Here is a 27,358-nt window from a genome sequence, read left to right as displayed (position 1 = left end):
AGTGTAACCTAGCTGTCCTCAGATAGGGTTAGCCCAATCTGACCTTGGATTTGCTGCAGTCTTTTTTTCTTGTTTTTTTTTTTTGAGACAGGGTTTCTCTGTGTCCCTGAAATTCACCCACCTCTGCCTCCCAAGTGCTGGGATTAAAAGCATGCGCCACCGCCGCCGCCCAGCTGGATTTGCTGCAGTCTTGCTTCCTCAGCCTCTTGCCTGCTCAGCATGCCATGTTTATTCTTTTTATTATTAAAATCATTTTAAAATGTGTGCCACATGCATCAAATCCCCTGGAACTGGAGTTACAACTTGTGTGCTATAATGTGGGAATTGAGAAGGGAAATCATGTCCTGGAAGGTAGCAAGTACTCTTTAACTGCTGAGTTGTTTCTCCAGTTTCCTCATGTTAATTCTTACAGGGTGATTTTTTTTTTTTTTTTTGTTCACCCAAATGCATGCCGTCTCCTCTCTTCCCCTCAATAATATTGCTTCTTGTATATGTCAGTTCATTAAACAATGAGTTCTGGATTGCAAAACGTTTATTTTCGCACTTACTTGTAAGTGCTTGTTTTCAAGTTAAACACAAATACTTAATACTCATGCTATCTTACCTACGTTCTTGCCTTGAGAATATATGAGAAGACTGTATTCCAGATGTAGCTTACCCATTTGCCTCATAATTCTTGTTTTTTTTTTTTTCCCCCCTGTGGTATTAGGGGTGCTTTTTCATTTTCTCTGTTAGTCAAATGATTTATTAAGTTGACTTTTTTTTTCATAGAAAAATAGACCTAAAGTTATCTATTAGGAAGTGACTTGCTCTATTTTTTCCAAGTCATTTACATTTTGTCCTGAATCAATATAATCTTCTAGATTCCTACTATGTTGTATCATGGAACCCGGCAAGAGCGTCGGAAATTGGTAAAGAACATTCATAAAAGACAAGGGACACTGCAGATTCATCCTGTGGTAATCACATCATTTGAAATAGCCATGAGAGACCAGAATGCTTTACAGGTACAGACAGTTGGAGTTCAGGAGTCAGATTTTTAATTCATACTATTACCATCGAGTAACTTTTGTTTCATTGTGGTTGAACTAATGTACTTTGCATTTCTTTTAGCTGGAGGCTTCTGTCTGTAGAAAGATTGTGATGAAGGTTGTTGTCTATTAGGAGAATTAAAGACTGGCATTTTAAACTGTGTTTATATTAAAGTATTAGAATCAGCCACATAAATCTGATCTGTAAATGTGTTGTAGATAAATTTAAGACATAGTTAGCATTTAATAGTCCAGTTTTATTTAAATATGAATAGAATATTTGCAGAAAATATTTTGTCTTTTAGGATTGTGGATGGTATTGTATCCTTTCTCTTGGTGTGCTAGCTTCTTATTAATGTTCATGGTTTACAATGCAGTTAATTGCCTTTTCTCAATACTCCATCTAAATTGCAGTAGTTCTTACTGCTTTGTATTTTCTTCTCTCATCCTGTAGTGTTCATCCTGAGTTCCTTCACTTTTTCCCTTCCTTCTTTCCTTCCTTCCTTCCTTCCTTCCTTCCTTCCTTCCTTCCTTCCTTCCTTCCTTCCTTCCTTCCTTCCTTCCTTTTTATATTGGACCTTTACATGTCCCTGGCTGTCCTGAAAGTCACTGTGCAGATCTAGCTGGCCTCAGATGCAAAGAATGCTGGGATTAAAGGCATTTGTCACCACTTGACAAACCTTTAGCTTTTCTTACACAAAACAAAGAAAATGGCATGAATTAGAATAGCTTCAATATGACATCAAGAGGAGTAGTAATGTCTAGTACCCTGAGAAGCTGTGTTTAGCAGGTGCTTCATTTATGTATGGGGTATTGTTGAATATGATCTGGGAATAGCCATAGCTCTATAATTTAATAAAATGTGTACCAGTAAAAAATTAGTAATGTTTCCTTGATAGTATGCTTTTGTTTTCAGAAATTATGCCTATTTATGTATTGTTATATTCAGGTGGATTTTATTTGCTTGACCAACATAAAAGGAAGGGCAAGTATTAAGTTAGAGAACAATTTTTAGAACTTTTAAATACATGGAGTTTTTGGAAATATTAATTGCTAAATTTGGCTTCTGAGAATTAGGAAACACCTCAAATCAATGAAGGAAATTGTGGGAAGTTACCAGATTAAAAACAGTATCAATTTCAGCCAGGCATAGTGATATATGTCTTTAATCCAAGCAGAAGCAGGTGGATCTCAGTAAATTTGAAGCCAGCCTGGTCTACAGAGTGAGTTCCAGGACAGCCAGGACTGTTACATAGAGAAACCTAGTCTCAGAAAACCAAAAAAGAAAAAAGACAGAAAATAACAACAATAACAACAAAAATCTATGAGTCTTACATGAAAATTCCAAAAATGCTTGAAAATTTTGGAACAAGCTGGTCTTGGTGTTTCATGCCTTTAATACTAGCACTCGGGAGGCATAGACAGATGAATGGATCTCTGGGGACCAGGCTAGCCAAGGAATCATAGAGATGCCTCATCTAAACAAAATAATAAGAATAAAAAGTAATAAAATCAAATTTTGAAGTACATATGACTAATGGAAGATTTCTTTTTTCCTTCATTGTTACTATTTTGATACCAGTTTTCTAGAACTCTAATGTCACATGACAAAGCACCAAGAAAAGCTAACCCAATTTTGACTTCAGAAGAGTGAAAAATATTAACACGACATCTGGGGGATTTTCAGTGAAGTGTTTTCTAGAAACATAATTGGTTCTGGGTTTATGAATTTAATTACTACCATTATGACAATAGGAGAAAAGAATAATCCTAGGAGATAGTAAAATGGCATTTGATGGAATTCAATAAATAACTCCTCATAAGAGAAGTCTTTCAGTTAGAGGTATTTGTTGGGAAAAAATGATATTGATTCTTAAATTTTCTTTCCTCGATTCATTTTCTAGCATTGCTATTGGAAATACTTAATAGTAGATGAAGGACACAGGATTAAGAATATGAAGTGCCGGCTAATCAGGGAGTTAAAACGGTTCAATGCTGATAACAAACTTCTTTTGACTGGTACTCCCTTGCAAAACAATTTATCAGAACTTTGGTCATTGCTAAACTTTTTGTTGCCAGATGTATTTGATGACTTGAAAAGGTAGGTAAGGCTGTTACTTGTTTTCTGTGGGTTTTTTTTTTAACCATATAAAGTCTGTGTTCTTAGCTGAAATTTAATCCTTTCTTTAGGGTAGGTGAATTTAAGTGATATTTTAGCCAATTCTTTTTGCTTTATATTAATGTGAGAAGATAAAGATTTAAAACATTCAGATTGATTAAAGGCAAACAAAAATAATCTCTTAAGGGGCTGGGAAGATGGCTCAGCAAGTGAAAGCTACCAAATCTGAAGAATCTGAAGGCCTGATGAATTCAATCTTCAAAGCCTGCACCAGTGGAAGGAGACAATGGCTTCTGCATTTCTCTCTCCCTTCTTGTGTCATGGCACATGTGTACACCCCTTCTACAAATAAGTAATTTTACATTTATAGAAAACCAAACCTTAAAATGTTTTTTTCTAAAGAAAAATAGTCAAAACATGAGATTTTATATATTTATGAGAGTGTAAGATTTTATCTTTCTAAAATGCTTGCATGTGGACAGTTCCATTTTACAGGATAGCTCAATAAGGTGAAGAGCTTTCTGTGTTCTTTATTTCATTTAAGGGAGCCAGGGTAGAAGTTGTTCGCATCAGAGAAAACTTTTATAATTCCCAATTTCAACCTAATTAATACTTTTGCTGTTTATACATTTGAATTTCAAATTATATTTTCAAAAAGTTTTTTATCTTCAGAATGGAAAAAGATTGCAATAGTAAGAATTAATGTGAAATCACCCGGGTGGTGGTGGCGCACACCTTCAATCATAGCACTTGGGAGGCAGAGGCAGGCAGATCTCTGTGAGTTTGAGGTCAGCCTGGTCTACAAAGCTACACAGAGAAACCCTGTCTTGAAAAACCCAAACAAAACAACAACAAAAAAAGTGAAATAAAACAGAAGCTTGAGTACAAAAAATGATATTTACATTGGTATTAGTGAGAGAAGAAAGCTAATTGAATGTGGGAAACTTGGTTTTTTTATTTTGAGAATGCATTCTAAGTCTGGCATAAGGCCAGGCTCTTACTGTGACTGTGCATACTTTTATTAAAGGATAAACTTACAAAGATCTACGATTAAGAACATCAAGGTACTAGTTGAAAATCTTAATTTTAAAACCCTACATCAAGTTGTCTATATTTGAGAATATGTGGTCTACTATATGAATATCTGCATTCTTATATCATCTCCCTGTTTTTAACATGGGGAAGAAGTAAGGATATATAATATATCACTTCTTCAGCTTAGTGTTATAGTTATATTGAACTTAAAATCATTGGACTATGAGTGGTAGTACATGCCTGTTATCCCTATGCTGAGGAAGGAGGATTGAGAATTCAAAGCCAGCTAAGAAACCCAAAGGCTTAAGTTGTTGGTGTAGAAGTTCCTCTGTTCTAGCCTTAGAATCACAACTAATCCTGCATGTATATTTAACAACCATTTGTTAGATCTATACCATGCAGCCTTGGTTTTCTAAAAGAGCATTATCACTTCTATAACTATTCATGAGTGTTTCATAAAATATGTGCTTTGGACTAGAGATGTAGCTCATTGAAAAAGTTCTGCTTAGCATACTTGAAGCCCTAGTTTCCATCCTTAGCAGAAAAAAGCAAATGAGCAAAAAACCACATTTTTTTCCATAATCTATATCTGATTTGTATGATTATGTCTTTTAGAAAAAAATGTCCCCTTTCAGGTTTCAGAACAGTTTTTCTTTTTCATTGAATACAGATTTTAATTGAATTTAAAAATTGCCTCTTGAATACTTGTTGGCGCAGTATTCCTTCTTTGTAATACACAAGCTAATATGAAGTCAATTCTGTGTATGGAGACACATGCCTGTAATATCAGCACTAGAGGACAAGAGAGTTTAGGAAGACTAGGAGTTCATCATGATCATACTTGGCTATATAGTGAATATGATTTAAACCTGGGCTAAATGAGACCCTAGCTATCTTAAAACACACACACCTAAAAATATGAAATTGTAAGCATGTATCATGCTAGTGTAATTGAATTCATGTGGTAGGTTAACTTGTAATCCTTTTTCTTTTCTAGCTTTGAGTCTTGGTTTGACATCACTAGTCTATCTGAAACTGCTGAAGATATTATAGCTAAAGAGAGAGAACAGAACGTTTTACATATGCTTCACCAGGTGCCGAATCTCTTTTTTCTGCTTACTTTATACTTAGAAAGTAAATAAGTTATTCTAGAGTCTTAATTTTTGTAGTAGACACTTGAATGCATCACCCTAAATTTAATTGTGTTTTTTGCCCCCCCCTTACTTTGGCTTGTCGCACAAATTTATGGCAGAAACTAAAAAAACTCACCTAATATTGTTTTTTTAAAATACATCTTCATTTACTTTTTGGTTTACCATTTTAGTTTGTCTATCAGCTAGACAATAAAAATGTAGTTTCATGCAATGTTTGCCAATAATAACTGTGTGTTTCACTTCCTTACATGGCGAGTGTCTAATCCATTTGTGCTTCATGCTTCCTGCAATTCCTGCTCCATTCTACCTGCCCATCGTATCTGTGTATACTTTAGACAAACAAGCATTCAAAGACCTCATCTTCCAGTCTTTTGAAGCATTTTGATTGTGTTCTGACAATATAAAATTTTTTATTATTTTTCTTATAAAGTACATATATGATCATTAAAAATGGTGAAATAGTAGAAAATAAATATAATCCTCTTCTACATCATCATTTTTGCCAGTATATGCTTGTTGTGTTGTATGTCCTCATACCTGTCACTATGTAATCATGTGTTCATCTGTATTTTGTTAAACAGTTTTTCATTACAGAAGCTATTTTTACTGCGCTTTAATAGAGATTATAAAGTTTTTCCTATGTTAATATTTAGCACATTATATTTTATTGCTATGTAAGCATGGCTGGCCTGACCTATATAGACAGGGTGGCCTTTGATTTGATGGATGATATATGAGATTTGCCTGCCTCTGTTTAGAATGCTAGGATTAATCCTGGGCAGGCACATTGGATTTTAATTATGCGTTCATATCCAATTGTCCTGGCCCTGTATAATTAATATATACTTTTTGTATCATTTTTTTCTGTATTATAAATAAGTTTAAAATAGCTGTACTTAAATCTGTTCCCATTTCCTATTTTCTTAGATTTCTATGTTAAAGGGCTTGTAAGGTTTCCATCGACTCTTTGTTCTAAAATTTTAGATCACCTGTCACCTTTATTTTGGTAGTGTATCCCATACAAGCACTCTATCATTGAGCCATTTCCTCAGTGAATTGCATAAGGCTTTGCAAAAACATGCAATTGTTCTCCAGAATGAATTTATATACCTACAAAATTAACATGGAACAATTATTTTAAATGAAACTAGTTGATTCTGCATGCACAACAACTTTTGAGGGTTATAACATTTTTTAAAATCAGAGTTGGAAAAAAAATTTGAATAAACCTGGGCTTAATCTAAAGAATTGAGATATTCCAATGTTTATGGATCTGTTGTAGTTATTTTGTGAATTACATGTTTTAGTATCTATTTCACAGTGGTTCCTAATATGTGTTACAGGTAACTTAACTGACCTATATGTTGCAAATATTTTCTTTCTCAACAAATATTTTATGTAAGCTTTTTTTCCCTGAGACAAGTTTTCTCTGTAGATCAGGTTGGCCTCTAACATGTGCAACCACATTCATCTATTTGTGTAAACTTGTAATGGTGTCTTTGGACATAGATGTGTTTATATCAAGTGTTGGTCTGATATGGGGAATTCTCAAGGAGATACTTTAGGGAATAGGAAATCTCAAGGAGATATTCAAGAGGAAGAAAGGGTTTGTGTAGGGTGAGTGTTGCTGAGGAAAAACCTAATCATTAATGCTCATTTATTTGTTCATGTTTAAATTTTAGATTTTAACTCCTTTTCTCTTGAGAAGACTGAAATCTGATGTTGCTCTTGAAGTTCCTCCTAAGCGAGAAGTAGTTGTTTATGCACCACTTTCCAACAAACAAGAGGTCTTCTATACAGCTATTGTGAACCGCACAATTGCAAACATGTTTGGATCTTGTGAGGTAATTGTAGGTTTGAAATAACTATAGATGACTTAAATAAGGCCCAAAGCAGAAGGTACTTTCTGTTATCTACAGTCATCTTAAACTTTTAAGTGATCGTCTGTGTATTGTTTGTTTTGTGGTCATTGGAAGTACTTGTTTAAATATCTGTATGTGCAGCAACCTAGGTTTGATGCTCCTTGTACTATAAAACAAAAAGTCAGACTAATCATTGTCATCCAGAGAATGGACTTGCAAAGACATATATTAATTATATGTAGAAATGTGTTTCATGATGACATTTTCATTTAAGTGTATCATGTACATTGATCAGATTTGCCCTCATATCCCTTCCACCCCCACTATCCCTAGAAGTCATTTTTACAACCACAGAATGTTTGAGAGTCACTCTTCTGAAGGCTTATCAACTAGACCAACTCCCTTCTACTATGTGTTTCCTTTCTAAAGAGGTAGATTTGAGAGTATTTGAAATTTTGATATAACATCCACCATATTAAAAGAATTGGAATAGAGTACATAAAAATACACTGTATTCATATTCAGAACCTCAATAGAGTTTTTAAACAGCTGGCTTTTTATGTATTCTCTTTAGAAGGAAACAGTTGAATTAAGTCCTACTGGAAGACCAAAACGGCGTAGTAGAAAATTAATAAATTACAAGGAAGTGGATGAATTCCCTAGTGAATTAGAAAAACTAATAAGTCAAATACAGCCAGATGTAAACAGAGAGAGGTAAGAGTTTAAAGATAACTTTAGATATTTAAATATATTTTTTACATTTGTCTTACTTACATATGTCATGCTATACCTTTGTTAGGACTATTATAGATGTTAATATACCTGTAGAATCTGAAGTTAATCTGAAGCTGCAAAATATAATGATGCTACTTCGTAAATGCTGCAATCATCCATATCTGATTGAATACCCTATAGACCCTGTCACGCAAGACTTTAAGGTAAATACCATTTAATTTAGTGTTTGTTTTCTATAGTTTTTTTTATATAAAGTCAAAACTATATACTATGTTTACTATTTTGTTTATTATTTTTATTATTTATTTATTCTTTAAAGATATGTAGTGATACCTGACTGGCCTAAAATTAATAAGAGATTTATTTTGCCTGTCTGTGCTGGGATTCAAGGTGTATGCCACCTTTACCTGGCTTATGTTTATTTTTTAGTTATATGTGTATGCTTGTGTGTCTATGGGTAGGTAGGTTTGTGCGCATGTGTCTAAAGAGGCCAGAAGAGACCATAACCTCTGTACTGGAATTGTAGGTGGTTATGAGCAGCTTGACATTTGCTGGAAACTGAACTCCAGTCCTCTATAGAGTAGTAAATATTCTTTTAACTGCTAAGTTATCTAGCTCCAAAGTAGTTCTTTAAAAATTATTTTTTACTAGCCGGGTGGTGGTGGCGCACGCCTTTAATCCCAGCATTCAGGAGACAGAGGCAGGTAGATCTCTCTGAGTTTGAGGTCAGCCTGGTCTACAAAGCTATATAGAGAAACCTTGTCTTGGGAAAACCAAAAAACAACAACAAACAAATTAGTGTGTGCATGTGTGTTGCCACATGCCACAGCATTCCTGTGGAAAGTCAGTACAGCTTTGTGGGTTGGTTTTCTTCCACCTTTGTGTGGATTCCAGTGATCAAATTAGTAGATTATTAAGCTAATGCTTTTATTTGTTGGTTCTTATTCCATTAGATTGTTTACAAGCTCATGTGTTTCTTTTAATTTCTACAAAGTTCTGACTGTATTTTTTGTACTTAGAGTTGTGCAGAACAAACCTTAACACATGCATGCATGAACTATTATTTTCTTATGCAAAGCTTTTCTAGTTTTTTTTTTGGGGGGGTTGTATTTAATCATTTTTATCTATGTCTATGGATTTGTGTATTTGTATGCATATGTTAGTGTGTGTGCCTCATGCCTGTGTAGGTCAAAAGAAGGGGCCTGTAACTAGAATTAGGGCTTATTGATTAAGGCTTTGTGGGTGTTGGGAACTGAACCTGGTTCCTTTGCAAGAGCAGTAAGTCTTCTCGACTACTGAGCTATCACTTCAACTTCCATATTTTTTTTTTTAGTCAAGGCTGGCTCCAAGGCTTCTGTATAACTGAGGATAGCCTAAGTGCTTGGATTACAGACATATGCCCCTACTTATACAAAGCTTTAGAGAGAGTGATATGAAATGTAAATCATGTTTCATGATTTATAATTATATTTTAACTTTTTTAGTGTCAGTTACTGTTTTCTGAACTTTAGTCTTTTTCTTGAAAAGTAACTTAAAAAGATCGAATAGTAACTTGTCGCTACAAATTGAACTGTGAAAGCTTCACATGGTGATAGCACATGCCTTTAATCCCAGCACTTCTACCACTTGAGAGCCAGGTGGATTTCTGAGAGTGATACTAGGCCGGCTACATAAGGAAACCCTGTCACAACAAAGAAATTCAAAAAACAAAAACAAAGAAAGAAAGAAAAACTATTAAAATGGCAAATGATTGTTAATTATTGTAACTTTTTTTTTCCTTTTTCTTGTCTACTTTTAAGATTGATGAAGAATTGGTAACAAATTCTGGAAAGTTCTTAGTTTTGGATCGAATGCTACCAGAACTTAAAAAAAGAGGTCACAAGGTTAGTTTTTTCTGATTTTAACCATTTAGTTTTTCGTGAGTCAGTATATATATATTAAGATGTATTTATATTTCAGGTGCTGATTTTTTCACAAATGACAAGCATGTTGGACATCTTGATGGATTATTGTCATCTTAGAAACTTCACATTTAGTAGACTTGATGGGTCTATGTCTTACTCAGAAAGAGAAAAAAATGTAAGACCTTACATGTGAATTTCTTTTTGTAACTTCTGTCTTCATCTCTGAGATAATATGACCAAAATCCTGTATATCTGTGGCTGTCCTGGAACTCAGGTAGACCAGATTGGCCTCGAACTCAGAGAGTTTCCTGCTTCTGTCTCCCAAGTGCTGGGATTAAAGGCAGGAGCCACTAATACCCAGCTCAGGTTTCTTGTTTTGTTTTGTTTCAAAATTTATTATTTTGTGTGTATGAATGTGTGGCCTGTATATATTATGCACCACATGAATATCTGCTGTCTATAAAGCCTAGAAGAAGATATACAATCTCTGGGAACTGAACCCTAGCCACTGGGAAAGCAATAAGCACTTTTATCTACTACAATATCTCCAGCATCTATTTTTAAATCATTTCCTTATTTGTGTTTTCCATCTTGTGGGTTATAAGGATTGAACTCAGGTTGTGAAGCTTGGAGACAAGAACCTTTACCTATGGAGCTATTTTGCTGGGCAGTGTTTTTGTTTCATGAAACAATTACAATATATGGTCCTTGCTTGCTATGAACAAGAGTGTGGCTCAGACTTAGAGCACCCTTCTTGCCTCAGCCTCCAGAGTGCTTGGAGTATAAATGTAAACCACCACACATACAACAGTGGTATTAAACATTAATGCCTTCTACCCTAGGCATTTTTAAAGGTGCTTTCTTAAATTTGTTATGTTTATGTTCCTTTTGCTTTTAGATATACAGTTTCAATATGGATCCAGATGTTTTTATTTTCTTAGTGAGTACACGAGCTGGTGGCTTAGGCATTAATTTGACTGCAGCGGATACAGTTATCATTTATGACAGTGATTGGGTAAGAAATGTAGCAATATGCTGGATATATTTCTGTTCTGAAATTTTTATTCTTTATTGTATATACTGCAATTTTGTTTGTCTATCCTGAAAAGTGCCTATTTGCAGGTAGAAATTATCAAGTTTTCTGCCTAAAAACGATATATTCAGAATATTTAAATTATTTTAAATCACATTGATTGACTGATTGATTGTGTGTCAGATAGCATTTTGGACAACATATAGGACTTGGTTCTCTCCACCAATGAAACTCAGGTGGTCAGGTTTTATCCATTGAGCCATCTTGCTGATAGTTGTGGGAGCATTAACATAGAAAATTTTAAAACCGCCCTGTGTGAGTAGTAATTCATGCAACCATGCCGGGAGTTGAAGTGCATTTGAGAACCATTAGAAAGTTTCCTGTCAGATAATGTACTTTATTGTTTCATCAAATTTTAAGTTTTAAGGTTTTAAAATATTTATTTATTTATTTATTTATTTTTGGAAATAGGGTTCTCTGTATACTCTGGCTATCTTGGAATGTCCTCTATAGATAGGCTGGCCCTGAAGCCAGAGATCCACCTGCCTCTGTCTCCTGAGTTGTGGGATTAAAGGTTTGTGCCACAACTGCCTGAAAATTTTAAGGTAATTCTGCTAACTGTACATTTCTTTTTAACTTTAAGAATCCCCAGTCTGATCTCCAGGCCCAAGATAGATGTCATAGAATTGGTCAGACAAAGCCAGTTGTTGTATATCGCCTTGTAACAGCAAATACTATTGATCAGAAAATTGTGGAAAGAGCAGCTGCTAAAAGAAAACTGGAAAAGCTTATCATCCATAAAAGTAATTGACTTTTATACTTTTATTGTTTTTGTGTGTGTGTGTGTATTGCATGCATGTATATCTGTCCCCCGTGTGCAACCCTAGTGCTTAGAGAGGACATCTGGACCTGAAATTACAGATGGTTGTGAGCCTCCATGCGGGTGAATTGAACCCAGATCTGTAAAAACAGCCAGTGCTCTAAACCTGAACCATCTCTCCAGCCCTGTAAATGATTATTACATGGTAAAATTTACACTTTGGTTGTCTGTTTCATGTGTTGAGAATTTCCATTCTTGTTGCTTTCTAAAGGAAATTAATTCAGCTTGATGAAACAGGATTTAAATGTGCAATAGGAAAGGATTTGGAGCTACTAACAGCATAGAATAGTTGTCCTTAGACACAAAGATCCTCAGTGATTTGATAACTACTAAGGGAAAGAGTTAAGGATAATGACCTTTTGGGATATAATGTTCCCAAATCTGTCATATAAAATTTAACATAGTGCTATTGTATATTTATGGTTAGATATTTACCAAAAGCTTTAAATACACTAAATATTAAGTGCTAATGGTATTTCATAGTAGTATTACCAAATTCTATTTTATGTAGAATAGATTTTTGAAGGAGTAAAATGAGTGAGTTAGGATCTTCATGTCCTACTTCTAAAGATTTCTTGGGATAGTTCTTTTTTTCTTTAGTATTTCAAGACAGGATTTCTGTGTTAGCCCTGGCTGTCGTAGAGCTTACTATGTAGGCCAGGCTTGACTTCAGAGATCCTCCTCCCTCTGTTTCTGAGTGCTAGGATTAAAGGTGTGTGCCACCACTGTCCTAGCCAAGGATAGTTCTGCTTTTACTCATTTAACATAAAGTTTTATTTTATTAAGTAGCTCAGTGAGTACCTGAAGAAAAGTTCAAGTTGTTTCTCTAAATCTAGAGAAATGGGAGAACTTGATCTTACTTAAAAGTAATGTTTAAAGTCACTTCTTGCTGATTTTAGAATACTTCTGCCTGCATATACTTTATGTTGTCTGGCTTATTTCTATTGTCTTAACTTAATATTCTTTATTAGTTTGTGTTTATGTATGGTTTTATGTGTATGGTATGTGTGCCCACAGGTGTATAGCAATCAGAGGATAATTTTAGAATTGGGGTTCTGTCCTATGTTTATGTGGGTTCCACGCATTGAATTCAGATCATTAGACTCTTGTTAGCCTTATAATTGACCTGGTTTTGATGGAAAAACCAGGTTAGACTTGAGACAGAATTAATTTGACTCCGTGAAAATTTAGATTGTAATTAACGGTTTCAGAGTGAGGAACTGAGCCTTGTCTTTCATGAATTTTTAACCTGTGAAATACAGGTTAAATTTGATAAAATTATATTTTTTTAAAATGTTGAACCTAGTTTTAGTTTACATAAGTTTTATCCATGATTATGTATTCTCAAGTCTGATCTCAGTATTTGGAGATACTAATTTTACAAAATATTAAGGAATATAAAAATGCATACTTATTGAAATATAAGGTTTGCATACAATTAAATACATAAATGGTAAGAATACAATTTAATGATTGTGACAAAATAACTCCATAAAGTTTTCTTACCCTTTCCAGTCATTCTCTATGCTTCTTTGACACATGCTATTTTGTTTTTTTCACAGTGTGATAAAATAGTTTTCTTTAACTGTTCAGCTGTGTTGTTTTTCTGTTTTATTCATTTAACGTGTTTTGAGATTTAAAAGGCTGGCTGTAGTAGCTCAGTGGTAGAACATTTACCTAACATATTTGAGGCCACAGGTTCACTTCCCAGTATCACAGAAATAAACAATTCTGAGATTCATCTATATGTTTATATTAGAGGAATTTTGGTTTACTCAGTAGGTCATTTACCTTTCTGTTGATGGACATTTGAAATGTTCCCAGATTCTGTTTATTATAAATAAGCTGATTGTTTGAGTCACTGTCTATATGTTGCTTTTATTTGTTCTTAAGAGGGGCTATGTGTTTATCTGTTAGTAAATATTTTAAATTTTCAAAAAATTTTATGCTTACAGCAGGATTCAAAGGTTTCATTGTTTGTCATTTTTTTGACCATCTTAAAAAATAAATATTTTGAAAGTTGTCGGCCAATGAAATGGCACAATGGATCCCTATACACAAAATAAATTAGTGATGTTAAATTTTCTTTCAAATTGTATATCTTGTTCTTGGTTTGTGATAGATTGTAGTTTTCAAAGAAATTTATAGTATGAATTTTTTGATTTGTTTTTCTTTATCTCCAGATCATTTCAAAGGTGGTCAGTCTGGGTTAAGTCAATCTAAGAATTTCTTAGATCCTAAGGAATTAATGGAGTTATTAAAATCTAGAGATTATGAAAGGTAAAATTTCTTTAAATTTTATTGTAATATATATAGATAGGTAGATAGGTATGGGGTGGGGTGTCGAGAATGCTGTGTCATTGTGCCTGTGTGGAGATCAAAGGACAACTTGGAAGAGTTGTTTCTTTTTTTTCACCGTGTGGGTCCTGGGGATTAAACTCAAGTTATCAGGCTTGGTGGCAGGCACCTTTACCCACTGAACCAGTTTGTTGATCCAAAATTATTTAGCTTTTAATTTTTTATTTTACCTATGTGGATGTTTTTGCTGCATGTTTGTTTATCTGTACTGTGTGCATGCCTGGTACCTACAAAAGCAGGAAGAGGGCATTAGATACCCTGCCTGGAACTAGAGTTATATTTTGACAGTTATGAACTGCATGGTGGGTGCTGAGAATGGCTCTTAGAGATCTTCTGTTAGTGCTCTTAACGCCTGACCAATCTCTCCAGTCTGCAACATCCATCCTGCCTGCCTGCCTTGATTTACCTATCCATCCATCCATCCATTCATTCATTCATTCATTCATTCTGCCTGCATGTAAGCCGGAAGAGAGCCCTAGATCTCCTTATAGATAGTTGAGCCACCATGTATTTACTGGGAATTGAACTCAGGACCTCTGGAGAGCAGCCAGTGCTCTTAACGTCTGAGCCATCTCTCCAGCTCCTGCAGTCTTTTCTTAATTTTAAAAAAATGTAATCCATAGCATAGTTCTGGGTATAGTCTGATGTACTTGGATGTTGTTTTTATAGGGAAGTAAAAGGATCAAGAGAGAAAGTCATTAGTGATGAAGATCTAGAGTTGTTATTAGATCGAAGTGATCTCATTGGTGAGTATTTGCCTTTTTTTGTAATGAAAACTTGGAAATCTATACAGAGAATGGTGTAATGAAGCCATAATTGTTTACAACATTTAGTAAGTCCTGTTCCTTGCAGTATCTCTTTTGTTAAGAGACTTAAAAACAGATATGCTTCTACATGTTAAACTGATCTCCTTAGGTCAGTATTTGACTTGAGAGTATTGGCACTAATGTAAATTCATCCATTCCTAGTTTTTTCAGGTGTTCTCAGTTGTCTCCTTTGTTTTTCAGTTTTAAAACTGTATCCAAATTGTGTTCATTATTTATTTTATATCACTGCTCATTTTTTGCTTTTCAGTGTTAATGGTTTATGGAGGAACTCAGTTATTTGCCCTGTAAAATTGCTTTACCTTGAAATTGCCCATTGTCTTAAAGTTCTGTATCTGAGCCATGAATAGTGTTTTGTTGTCATATTAGAAAGCATATTGTGTCTAAGTTGCTATTTTTGGTGAGTTAAGATTAATCATGTTCAGCCTCCCCCCCCCCCCCCATTAACTTCTATTAGATCTTTGGGAGTTTGTATTACCTGTTTTGGTCATTTATGCTCCCTCCTAACTCTTTACAGATCAACCTCCCCGTCTTTACCCATCATACTGATTTCTTTTTAAATCCCTCAAGACCAGTTAAATAGTCTTGAGTGTAATTTTCCACTGGAGTGTGATTAACTTAGCCAGGGGCTGTACTCTGTCCCTCTCCTAGCAACTAACAGTTGCTGTGCTCCATAGGAAGGTATGGGATTATGTTTCCCACTCACCATCTCTGCTGTAATTTTGTCTGGTTTTTAGCTTGCACATGTACGTGTATGCAGTTAGAACCAGTCTTAGTTCATCTGTGCAGTTGCCCTGCTTTGTCTAGGGTGTTTTCTTGTGGTCGCCCATCACCTCTGGTTCTTTCTTTCTTTTTTTTAAACCTCTGGTTCCCTCACTTTACAATACAAATCTTTATGAAAGTGTGTTATACTTTACTTGTATGGATATTTTTCCTACATGTATATCTTTGTACCACGTGCATGCCTGGTACCCACAAAGCACAGTAAAAAGGTCTTGGATTCCCCGGAACAGGATTTATGGGCAGTTATAATAAGCCACTATGTGGATGTTGGGAATTGAGCTGGGGTTCTGGAAGAACAGTGAGTGCTCTCAACCACTAAGCAATTTTCCCTCCCTCCCTCTTTCCTTCCCTACAATAGTTCTTTGAATGTGTTATGTGTGTGGACATGTGTTGTCTGCTGTGGTACCCAGTTGGAGGTCACAAGACAACTTTAGGTGTCAATCCTCACCTACCTTATTTGGGACAGGGTCTCATTGTTCACTGCTGAGTGTGCCAGGCGGGGTGATCCGTGTGTTCTCCTGTCTCTTCTTTCCCATCTGGCTATGGGTACTGGTATTGCACATGGGTGCTATTGCTTCAGTGTCTGGCTTTATGTGGGTTCAGGTTTTCACATTTGAATATCAAATATTTTACTATTGAACTGTCTCTTCAAATTGCACCCTCAGCTCCAAGCTTTTTGAGACAGGCTCTGGCTATGTAGACCAGATTGCTCTTAAACTTACTGTGGTCTTCCTGCTGACTTTATAAATCTTTGCCAGTCATGCCACAAGTTTGGAGATGTAGCTAAGGAATCTTTTTGAAAAAGAGACTGAAGGTTTCTTTAAGAGTATTAGAGTTTAGCTCTTTTAGGTTTGCTACCTAATTTGAGGTTGGTTGCTTGTTTGTTTTGATTTTTGTTATAAGACAGTGTGAGGAGTTTAATTGAAGGTATTACCAAGCTCCCCCACCCCACCCCAGAAGACAGTTTTTAAACACCAGTCTAGGAAGCTACTACTGAACTCAGGACTAACCAAGGATAATTGCTGCCACTTTAACATTGTAGAAGGAAGTTCTAAATACTATAAGAGACTGTAGGAGTAAGAAACAAGAATTTAAATTGCTCTCAAAGGATGGGATTACAGGTGAAAGCCACTGTACCCAACAGGAAAAGAATTCTGAAATTAAAATACAGAACTCACAAAGCTGGGGAGATGGGTTAGCTGGTAAGAACATTTGCTGTTAAAGAACATGGACTTGAGTTAAGAACATTTGCTGTTGAAGAACGGGGACCCGAGTTCAAATAACCCAGAACCTATGAAAAGCTGGACATGATCACACATGTGCTGTAGCTTTCATTATGAGAGGTCAGGGGGGAAGGATGGAGACAGGAGAACTGTTCAGGTTTGTTGGATTCCCACTAGTTGCAGGTTCAGTGATAGACCCTATCTCAGGGGAAAAAATGAAGAGTAATAGAGAGACGCCTGACCTTGTTCTCAGGTTTTTACCCACGGAGACCCATGCACAGTGGTGTCTGTCTCTCTGTGTTTGTGTGTGTAGCACAAATACAGAGCTCATTATGAAAAGAAGACACATAGTACATAAACAAAAATTTGTGCTGGTTCTAAACTGAAAGTTTAGTTTTTCATGGTATTTCCCTTCTCCAATTTAAAAAATTATTTTAAATCCGTGTAAGTGTTTTTGGCTGCTTGTATGTCTATAGCAGGTGAATGCCTGGTTCCTGCAGAGGTCAGAAATGATGGTCATATCCTGTGATTGGAGTTATAGATGGTTGTGAAATTCCATGTGTGTGCTAAAACTCTGTAAGAGCAAGCTTTTAATTGCAAAGCATCTCTCCAACCCTATTTCTCTGTTTTCAAATTAAGCATGATTGTCTTTTTAAGAACATCGTTGATGGGGCTGGTGAGATGGCTCAACATTTAAGAGCTCTGATCGCTTCCATAGCCTAAGCCCATATGGCAGTTTGCAACTGTCTATAACTCTTAGGATCTGACACTGTCACATGCAGGTGAAACACTAATGAAAGTAAAATAAACGTAAAAATTAAAAAGAAATCTGAGAAAATAATCAATTTAGTGTTTTGTTTATAGCTTTGTATATGTAGATTTGGATCAGGAAAATGAGACTTAATATTGTTTCCTCTGTGCTAATTGGAGCTGTAATAAAAAAAGTATTACAGGGAGCTTTATGGGTAAGGGAAAGAATAGCACACATTTCTATGGGTTCTTATATTTTGGAGAGACAGAGGACTTGTGTCTCAACATAATATTAGAGGTTTCTTAGGATGCTTAAAAATAATTTTCTTATCCCTTTAAAATGTATCTGTCCTAATATTTCTTTCTTAGATCAAATGAAGGCTTCAAGACCAATTAAAGAGAAAACAGGGATATTCAAGATACTTGAAAATTGTGAAGATTCCAGTGCTGAATGTTTGTTTTAAAGCAGAGCTAAATATCTTTTAAAAACTTCTGTTTATATCCATTCTGGTAACTTGCCTACTGGCTTTGAAATCTAGATTGTTCACTTTACTCTTTGGATTGTATCAGTTTATATAATATAATGTAACTAGTATTGTTACATACTTGAATTGATAATTTTCTGGGACTTATTAAGTACAAAATTCCTATTAAATTTATTTTTCAGTTAGTTTTTGGGACTGGGTGGTACTTTTGAGTATTATCTTTGAATATTGTCTAATATGTACTTAACCATTGGCAAGTTTATACAGTCTTCCTGTGGAAGTTTAGTGTCTCCCCCATCTCCTCCAGTGATGTAATTCATGGGGTGTGGACTTCAGTTATGGAGCAGGGTTTTGATGGGGGAGATTGATTAAAATTGTACTTTCTGTTGCTAAAGTAAATTGTTTGATTTTTGAGTCAATAAGATGACTTACCAAATAAATGTTTATTATAATATGATCTCATCACATTATTTTGTCTGTTAAAATAACAATGGTTAGCTGATACTGGGTTTGAACAGTATTGGCTGAACTGACTTCATTGTTTCGTAAGGATGTCATTTAATCAATGATTTCAGCAGAAAAGCTCAAAGAAGTTGTAGGCTCTTCTCAGATTTTGGGAAGGACACATTGTGCAATGCAAGAGTAGAAGTTGAATGGAGAAACCAAGATAATTTATAGAATGAGTACAGACATAACCAGAGTGAAGAAAAGACCTTTGTGTATAAGAAACTCAGGAGCCAAAATAAGGAACCATACCAGCCTCAAAGGGAAGAATCCATACCCTGCATGGAAGGTTATAAGACAACGACGAAGAAATCCTGAATATATCTACCTAGGAGAGAGGACATGTCCAACGGGCCATTTATTTATTTACTCTTTAAAAAATTTTGAAATTTTTTTTTCATTTATTTTATATGCCGACCACAGTTTCTCCTCCCTCCTCTTCTCCCTCCCCCCATTCTTTTTTAAGATTGTGTATGTGATTGTTGTTAGATCTTGGAGTTACGTGAGATTATGAATCCTCTGCCATCTGTGTTGAAAAATAAACACAGGTTTTTTTTGGAAGAGCAATAAGCACGCATCCCATCCCATGAGCTATTTTTCTAACCCCTGTACTATGTATTTACTTAATTGTCTTATGGGAAATTGTTACATATGTCTGTGTTCAAATGAAAGGGCTTTAGATTAATGGAACTAAAAGAAGGAAAAAAATTGAGAAAGTATTTGATCAAATAAGAGATCAGTATATATAGTAAACTGCAGGCACTTGGTTTTTTTGTTTTTAATAGTAAAACTGTTCAAAAGTCATGAGTGTAGGTAGAGTTGTCCTGCTTGGAATTAATCACAACTCAGTGAATTGCCTAAAAGTTATATAAGCTTTTGTAATTTGTTTATTCCAAAAAAAATTTTTTTTTTCTGTGCAGGAGTGCATATATGGCATGACTTTAGAAGTCAAAGGAAACTGTCAGGAGTTAACATTTTACCTCTGGAATATAGGAATCAAACTCAGGCATTCATGGCTTTTTCCCACTGAGCCATCTTGCCAGCTCCTGTAGTATTCTAATAAATGTGAATATTTTATAGCCTTATTTCTGTTATTAGCATTTTTTGTACCTCCTCCCTCTCATTCCCTGTTGCATTGAGAAAATGTAAGAATGGCTGGAGAAGTAGATGGCTCTGTGGTTAAAGAGAACTTGTTCTTACAGAAGACTAACATTTGGTTCCTAGCACACACATGACAGCCCAGAAATGTCCCTACCTCCCATTCCAGGGGATCTGATGCCCTGTCCTGATTGGGTCCCAGGCTGGCATGTAGTATTCAGACATGCATGCAAGCAAAACATATAAGTAAAATAAGTAAGAAAAAATGGAAAAGAGGCAGAGGCTGTTCTTTGTTAAGATTTTGTGGTGCTATAATGTTTTATCTTCTCTCATTACAAGTGTCCAATGCAGTTTTACAGAGTACACAGGTATGCCATGACTTTATGGCTAGTGGATCTTGTAGATAAAGTTTTCAACTCTGATTTCTAAAGTTTAAATGTTGTTCAGTGCAGTCATAAAAATTGACTGGAGGTGGGGAGTTGAAAAAATGACCCAGTGGAAAAGAGTGCCTGAGTTTGATTCCCAGTACTGGTTGTCCTTCCAGAGGTCTGGGGTTATGTTTTGAGCACCCAGTTGGCAGCCCACAACTATAACTCTGGCATCAAGAGATCGGATGCCCTCTTGGCCTCTGCAGGCACCCGATAGGCACATCATAGTCAGACTTAACATGTAGGCACAATACCCGTACATTATCTTGGGCCTTTGTTAATTTCTAATAATGTGAATGGTTATAGAGATCAAATGTTTGAAAACTGATATATAGGATATACTACTTCTAATATTGCACAGCTTTTTAATTCTCTTAAATACCTGTTCATACTGCCTTACACTTAGTTCTTCATTGTGTATGCACATTTTTACGTATTGCTGTGTTGCTTATTGTAATTTCTGTGTGAATTTTCATCTCCACCTGCAATACCTGTTTTTTTTTTTTTTTTTTTTTAAATAGCTTTGTAGTGTTTCACCACCTTTCTGATTATTATAAAGTACCATCTTGTTTAAAGTGTGCTTATTCTTAGTTTTTCTTTTGGTCAGTTTTGCATGTATAATCTGTTTAAGAATCAGCTTCAATTCTTATTGAATATTTCTGTGATCATATTTCATTGTTTCATTTATTCATCTTATTTTTTAAATTATCATAATCTAAATAACTTAGTTCCGTGTTTATTTTCTCTATTATATGTATTGTGTGTGTGTGTGTGTATGTGTGTGTCTCTCTTCTTTTAAATATATTTTAATCAACTTTGCTAGTTAGGTTTTCACTGTTATTTATCTGCTTTCTAAATTTTCATGATTTTCTTGTTAACCCAAGGGTTTCTTAGATGTTCATCTCGTAGGCATATATTGCTTTTAAAAGTTAACTCTTTTGTTGCTTGCTTTTTATCTACATTGCATTATTGTCTGAAAACGATTTGTATGACCCTTTTTTTTTTTTTTTTCCTTTGTGAGATAGGATCTCCTGTAGCCTGGGCTGACATCAGATTTATTCTGTGGCAAAGGATGATCTTGAACTACTGATCTTCCTGCCTCCATTCTTCAAATACAGGCATTGTAGGCTTGCACCACCAAACATGTATGTTTTTAGAAAATACACTTTCTTTGTGGCCCAGTACATGATTAATTAGTTTTGTGAGTTCCTTCATTTATACTTGAAAGAATCAATTCTCTTTTTACACTTGGGTCCTGGGATTAAACTCAGCGTTAGCAGTAAGCACCTTTCGCCTCCAAGTCAATACACCAACACCTCTTCCATGCAATTTGTAATAGTATTGAAAAGAATAACTTCTTATTGTTTTTACTCGTTGGCTCTTTTTGGGGGCCTGCCACCTAGCTCCCAAATAAATCACAGAGAAGCCTTTTCTTCGAATGCCTGGCCTTAGCTTGATTTGTTTCTAGCCAGCTTTTCTTAAATATTCCCGTCTTACTTTTTGCCTCTGGGCTTTTACCTTTTTCTATCTATCTTTGTCTCCTTATTTCATGCCTGGCTGCGTGGCTACCCCTTCCTTTTCTCGCTCCCAGGTATATCTATATTTGCTCTGCCTGCCAGTCACCCCTGTCCTTTCTTCTGCCTGGCTATTGACCATTCAGCTCTTTATAATGCCAATTAGGTGTTATAGATGGGCCAAGTAACATAGCTTCACAGAGTTAAATGCAGCATAAAAGAATGTTCCACAGCATAAACAAATGTAACACATCTTTAGTATTCTATAACAACTGTAGTCCAAATTAATACAGGAAGCACAGCATGTGAGGAAGTAAGGGAAATGTGCAGGAGCTTTACTTGTGACCCTCAGCTGAGAGTTCCCCCTCCTGAGGGAACGAGAGAGAAATTGTACTGTTGACTTAGTCTCTAGCAAACACAGCCGGCCCTTTTGTCAACAGTCAGTGTGGTGGACATCTTGAGTGATGCCTGTGGGCTGTACCACTGCCATTCTGTTATCCTGAATTCTCAAAGGGTGAAATGGAGTGTCTTCTGTCTGAAAGGGCTTTGTAGGATGACAAATGGCAAAAGGCACTGTCGGCCAATAGGAAACAAGATAGGAGGATTCGAGGAAGTAGGAAGGAGTCAACATGGAGAGACTGGAGAGAACAGAACACCGGCCCCTCTCTCCGGTAAGATGAGACCATGTGGAAATACTTAGATTAATAGAAATGGGTTAATATTTAAGACAGAGCTAGCCGGTAAGAAACAAGTAACTGGTGTGTGTTATTTGGGGCTGGCACAGAGGCAGGGCAAGACCAGCAGGAAAAACCTACTCCTAGCATACATGTGGAATGGAAATAAAAACTCATTACATTTTATTTTGTGCCAAACTTTACTTTCAAACAATGCCATACAGATAGGACATTAGGCAATGTTTCCCCCATAGCATAATTGTTGGCTAACTATTCTAGATTTCACCAGGACATGTTTGTGACTGGACATCACTGGTGACCCAGTCACTACTCCATGGAATGTGAAACCATGCATGCTTCCACCTAATTGGTCTGGTTTGTAGCTTCAGCCTCCCTGGCAGACATGTCTTGGTTTCTTTGAAGGTCCATGTCTGCAGTGTTCACAGCAATAGTGTTTATGCTGTGTTCATGAGCATCGTTAATGCTCCCTGAGCGCTTGGGATTTGCTTCTCTGTTTTTGACTGTTTAAAGATGTTAGCTGGAGCTACCTAATGTTACTCACTGTGCACTTCATTGTTCATATATTTTAAGAATCATCTATATTACAAAAGGGAGTTTTAAATTGATTTATTGAATTAAATTTCAGTTATTATTAGTGATTAACTTCAACTTGCCTAATTATAGTATCCTCTGTCTTTATTTTTGTACTAATTGTGAATTTTATTTTCTATATTTTATGAGGCTATGACATCTTGGGCTTCCAATCCCAAGGCTAGATAATTGATAACAATTGCAAATAGTTTCCCTAAACCTTGTTTTTGGCATACAAAGCAGCCTATTTATGGTCAACTACTGCTTTTAGTGAATTTCCAATCCCAAGTCCTCGTTCTTGCTGTAAATTCATCCAGTGTCGAGAGATCTCTGCAGTTAGACTTGCCCATGCTAAGCTTACAAGGTCTGCCTTTCCTGTTACAGTCATCCCTTTGCATAGAAATTTCAGCAAAGACCTGGCTCTCTGCTGTCCCTTTCCCATCAGCTTCTTGGTCTGTGGTGCTTCTCTGGGAGCTACCCATTCTGTCATACTATGGATAGCCTCTCCTGTGGGAACTGGCCTTGTCTTTCTAGGGGTCTGTTGAAGGGCAACCTGATCTGTGAGCCTCACCGTGTCCGAATGAAAACAAAATTGTGGCTGAATTTTGAAACAATTGCATAATAGGATTTTGAGTTAGACTATTGATGGTAAGTTTTACCTACCCTCCACTCTTGGCTTTCCTCATCTGTGGTGTAGTTGTCACAGTAAATATGGTTTTCAGCTTGCTTTCCAAATGGCCTTGATACTTACATGTCTCTTCAAAATGAAGTGGAGGGCAAGATTGAGAATTAGATTTTCACTCTGAACCCCCTTACTGCAAGTCTCAAATTAATTCCCAGTGATTATCTCTTCCTCTCCTAGGCTAAAATAAAAAAAAAAAAATTCTGAACACTCAGTGTTATGGTGTGTAATAACAGAAAAAGGGCTTGGCTTAGGCATAGTTAACTACTAAACAGGCTTATTCTGTTGAATTCCTCATCACCTGTGCACAGGCACCTTTTAAAACTAACAATAGTTGCATGCATTTATAGAGTTCAGTAAGGAATGTGATGCATGCATATCATTTGTAATGATGATGTATACTAGCATTTCATCTTAGACATTTCTTGGGAGAATTAGAATCACTCCTAGTTCTTTATAAAATGTGTAACAAATTGATGTAAACTACCGCTATGGAGAACTAGATGTTATTCCTCCTGTGTAACTATTTGTTTCCTATTATATGACCTTTCTATTCTTCCTACATATCCCTTTTAACCTCTTGCAAATACCAGTCCTCTTTCTTTTTTGTAAGGTCAACCTGCTGTTTTAAGTTTCCACTATGAAAGAGAGCATGATGTATCAGTTTATTTCTCTGGCTTATTTCAGTTAACATCATATCCCCTAATATGTCCTATGTAGTATAAAAGAGAGGATTTCATTCTTCTTAAAGACAGTAACCTTTGGTTGTGGTTTAGGGTTAGGCTTACTCTACTTGTGGACACCTCTGTTGGCTCCATTTCCTTATTGTGGTGAGTAGTATAAACATTTTAGCTCATCATCCTTATTTAGCTGATGGGCACTTGTAGACTTTTCACATTAAAATTTATTAATAATTTTATTAGAACAATTTTGCTGAGAATTACAAACCATTCCCTCTGAACTCATTTGCTTTTCTGTAAAGTAATGGAGTGGAATAAAGTGATATTAAAATGAAAAACTTTATAGAGGCTGGAAAGATGGCTCAGTAGTTAAAAGCATTGACTGCTCTTTCAGAGGACAGCCCCCCCTCCTGTACCCAGGTTTAGTTCCCAGTACACAAAATGATGCTTTAAAACCATCTGTAACTCTAGTTCAAGGGGATCGGATGCCCCCCCCCCTTTTAACCTCTAAGGGAACTAGGTATATACACGGTGTACACACATACATGCAGGCAAAACACTTTATATAAATAAAGTAATTTTTTTTTCAAGACATTGTTTCTCTGTATTGCTTTGGAGCCTGTTCTGGAACTGGATATGTAGACCAGGCTGGCCTCAAACTCACAGAGATCTGCCTGCTTCTGCACCCCACCCCCCAGTGCTGCACCACTAATGCCCGGCTAAAATAAATACATCTTTAAAAAGCGCCCTTTGGGTATATACCTAAGAGTGGAATTGCTGGATCCCGAGGTAGCTTGATTCCCGTTTTCCTGTGGAACTGCCATACTAATTTCCAAAGTGGCTGTACAAGTTTGCACTCCCACCAGCAGGGGAGGAGTGTTCTCCTTACTCCTCTCCAGCATAAACTGTTGTTGATGTCATTGATTTAGTTCACATATGGATATTAGACATAGAGCAAAGGATTACAAGCCTACAATTCACACTGCCAGAGAAGCTAGGAAAGAAGAAGGACCTTAAGAGAGACACACATACATGGTCCCCAGGAGAAGGGGAAAGGGACAAGAGCTTCTGAGGAAATTAGGAGCACAAGGTGGTGGTGGTGGGGTACTTAGAGGCAGTTAGGAGAAAGAGAAGGGGAGAAGGGAAGAAGAGGAAGAGGACACGAGGGAGCAGGAAGATTGAGTCGGGGGTGTGGGGGGGAATAGAAGAGAGTAATAAAAGAGATACCTTAATAGAGGGAGCCATTATAGGTTTGAAGAGAAATCTGGCATTAGTGAAATGTCCAGAGACCTACTAAGATGACCCCAACTAAGAGTCTAAGCAATAGTGGAGAGGCTACCTTAAATGCCCTTCCCTAATAATGAGATTGATGTCTGCCTTATATGCCATCATAGAGCCTTCACCCAGTAGCTGATGGAAGCAGAAGCAGACAACCACAGCTAAACACTAGATGAACTCCTGGAATCCATTAACAGAGAGGGAGGAGTGATGAGCAAAGGGCTCAAAACTAGGTTGGGGAAACAGCTGACCTGAACAAGGGGGAACTTATGGTCCCTAGACTGATAGCTATGAAACCAGCATAGGACTGAACATGGCCCCCAAAGGGTGTCAGTTAGGAGGCCTGGACAGTTTATGGGGTGTAGTGAGATAGTCCTTCTGTAGCACCGACCTCCTTCCACAGGTCAATGGGGCCTCTGGTAGTGGATCAGTATTTATTCCTAGTGTACCTACGAACGGACTTCTGGAACTCATTTCCCATAGAGAGATAATCTCTCAGCCTAGACACACAGGGGAGGGCCTAGGCCCTGCTGCAAATGATGACAGACTTTGATAATCCTCCATGGAAGGTCTCACCCTTCCTGGGGAGCAGAAAGGGGATGGGGAGGTCAGTGGGGGGAGGTACGGGAGGATGGGAGGGAGAGGGAACTGAGATTGATATTAAAATAAGATTGTTTCTAATCTACATTAAAGAAAAGAAAAGAAAAAGCCCCCACTGGCTGCTCTGAAAAGCCATCTTTGCATTGTTCCTGGGTCCTGCTCTGTGCTCGCTGCAGCCACCTTCGCCTCCCGCCCGCCTCTTCCTTGTCCTCCTCCTCCTCCGCAGACTCTTGCAGCTTTCTCGCCAGAGTCCTCCAACTCTCTCCCTCGCTGCAGCGGATCACCGGCGTGCCCCACCATGTCAGACGCGGCCGTGGACACCAGCTCCGAGATCACCACTAAGGACTTGAAGGAGAAGAAGGAAGTTGTGGAGGAGGCAGAGAATGGAAGAGACGCACCAGCCAATGGGAATGCTGTGAGGAAGAGGATGGAGATGAAGATGAGGAAGCTGAGGCTCCTACGGGCAAGGGGGTAGCTGAAGATGATGAGGATGATGACATTGACACCAAGAAGCAGAAGACTGATGAGGATGACTAGCCAGCAGAAAGGAAAAGCTAAACTTAAGGCCACCGTGACCTATTCACCCTCCACTTCCCATCTCAGAATTTAAACTTCGTCACCTTCGAGTAGAGGAGCAGGCCCCGCCCGCCCATTGTGGGCAGTGCCACCCACAGTTGACATGCGCTCTCTGCCACCCCACCAAAGCCACAACATGAATTTGCAACAGGGGAGGAAAGAAACCCAAAACTTCCGAGGCCCTGCTTTTTTTTTCTTAAAAATACTTTAAAAGCAAAATTTGTTTGTATTTTTATTTACATTTTATATTTTTGTACATATTGTTAGGGGGTCAGCCATTTTTAATGATAACGGGTTACCAAACCGGCCTTCAGAGCGATCTGTCCTACTTACTGACCTTACTTGTGGTGTGACCATGTTCATTATAATCTCAAAAGGAGAAAAAAAAACCTTGTAAAAAACGACAACAAAAAAACAATCTTATTTCGAGCATTCCAGTAACTTTTTTTTTTTGTGTATGTACCTAGCTGTACTATAAGTAGTTGGTTTGTGTGAGATGGTTAAAAAGGCCAAAGATAAAAGGTTTCTTTTTTTTTTCCTTCCTTTTTTTGTCTATG

The 27,358-nt window shown here is 36.7% G+C and overlaps 1 protein-coding gene and 1 pseudogene across 1 annotated transcript in view; both read left to right on the top strand.

Annotated features, from left to right (window-relative positions):
- The window catches only part of Hells (helicase, lymphoid specific), a 32,711-nt gene extending 14,081 nt beyond the window's left edge, over positions 1-18,630 (top strand). The window contains exons 10-22 of the mRNA XM_051199780.1: positions 864-1,007; positions 2,936-3,132; positions 5,183-5,279; positions 7,022-7,183; positions 7,776-7,915; positions 8,001-8,139; positions 9,736-9,819; positions 9,896-10,015; positions 10,739-10,855; positions 11,517-11,676; positions 13,937-14,033; positions 14,781-14,857; positions 18,061-18,630. Of these exons, the coding sequence (XP_051055737.1) occupies positions 864-1,007; positions 2,936-3,132; positions 5,183-5,279; positions 7,022-7,183; positions 7,776-7,915; positions 8,001-8,139; positions 9,736-9,819; positions 9,896-10,015; positions 10,739-10,855; positions 11,517-11,676; positions 13,937-14,033; positions 14,781-14,857; positions 18,061-18,155 (1,629 nt within the window). The 3' untranslated portion in view covers positions 18,156-18,630. The remainder of the gene's footprint in view (positions 1-863; positions 1,008-2,935; positions 3,133-5,182; positions 5,280-7,021; positions 7,184-7,775; positions 7,916-8,000; positions 8,140-9,735; positions 9,820-9,895; positions 10,016-10,738; positions 10,856-11,516; positions 11,677-13,936; positions 14,034-14,780; positions 14,858-18,060) is intronic.
- A 7,859-nt stretch (positions 18,631-26,489) lies between these two features.
- Positions 26,490-27,177, top strand: LOC127233419 (prothymosin alpha-like; annotated as a pseudogene).
- The last annotated feature ends 181 nt before the right edge of the window (positions 27,178-27,358 follow it).

Source organism: Phodopus roborovskii, unplaced genomic scaffold (genome assembly GCF_943737965.1).
Source record: "Phodopus roborovskii unplaced genomic scaffold, PHOROB, whole genome shotgun sequence".
Classification (NCBI taxonomy): Eukaryota; Metazoa; Chordata; class Mammalia; order Rodentia; family Cricetidae; genus Phodopus; species Phodopus roborovskii.
Note: the sequence above shows the minus strand (reverse complement) of the source record. Positions and strands in the feature narration are given on the sequence as shown.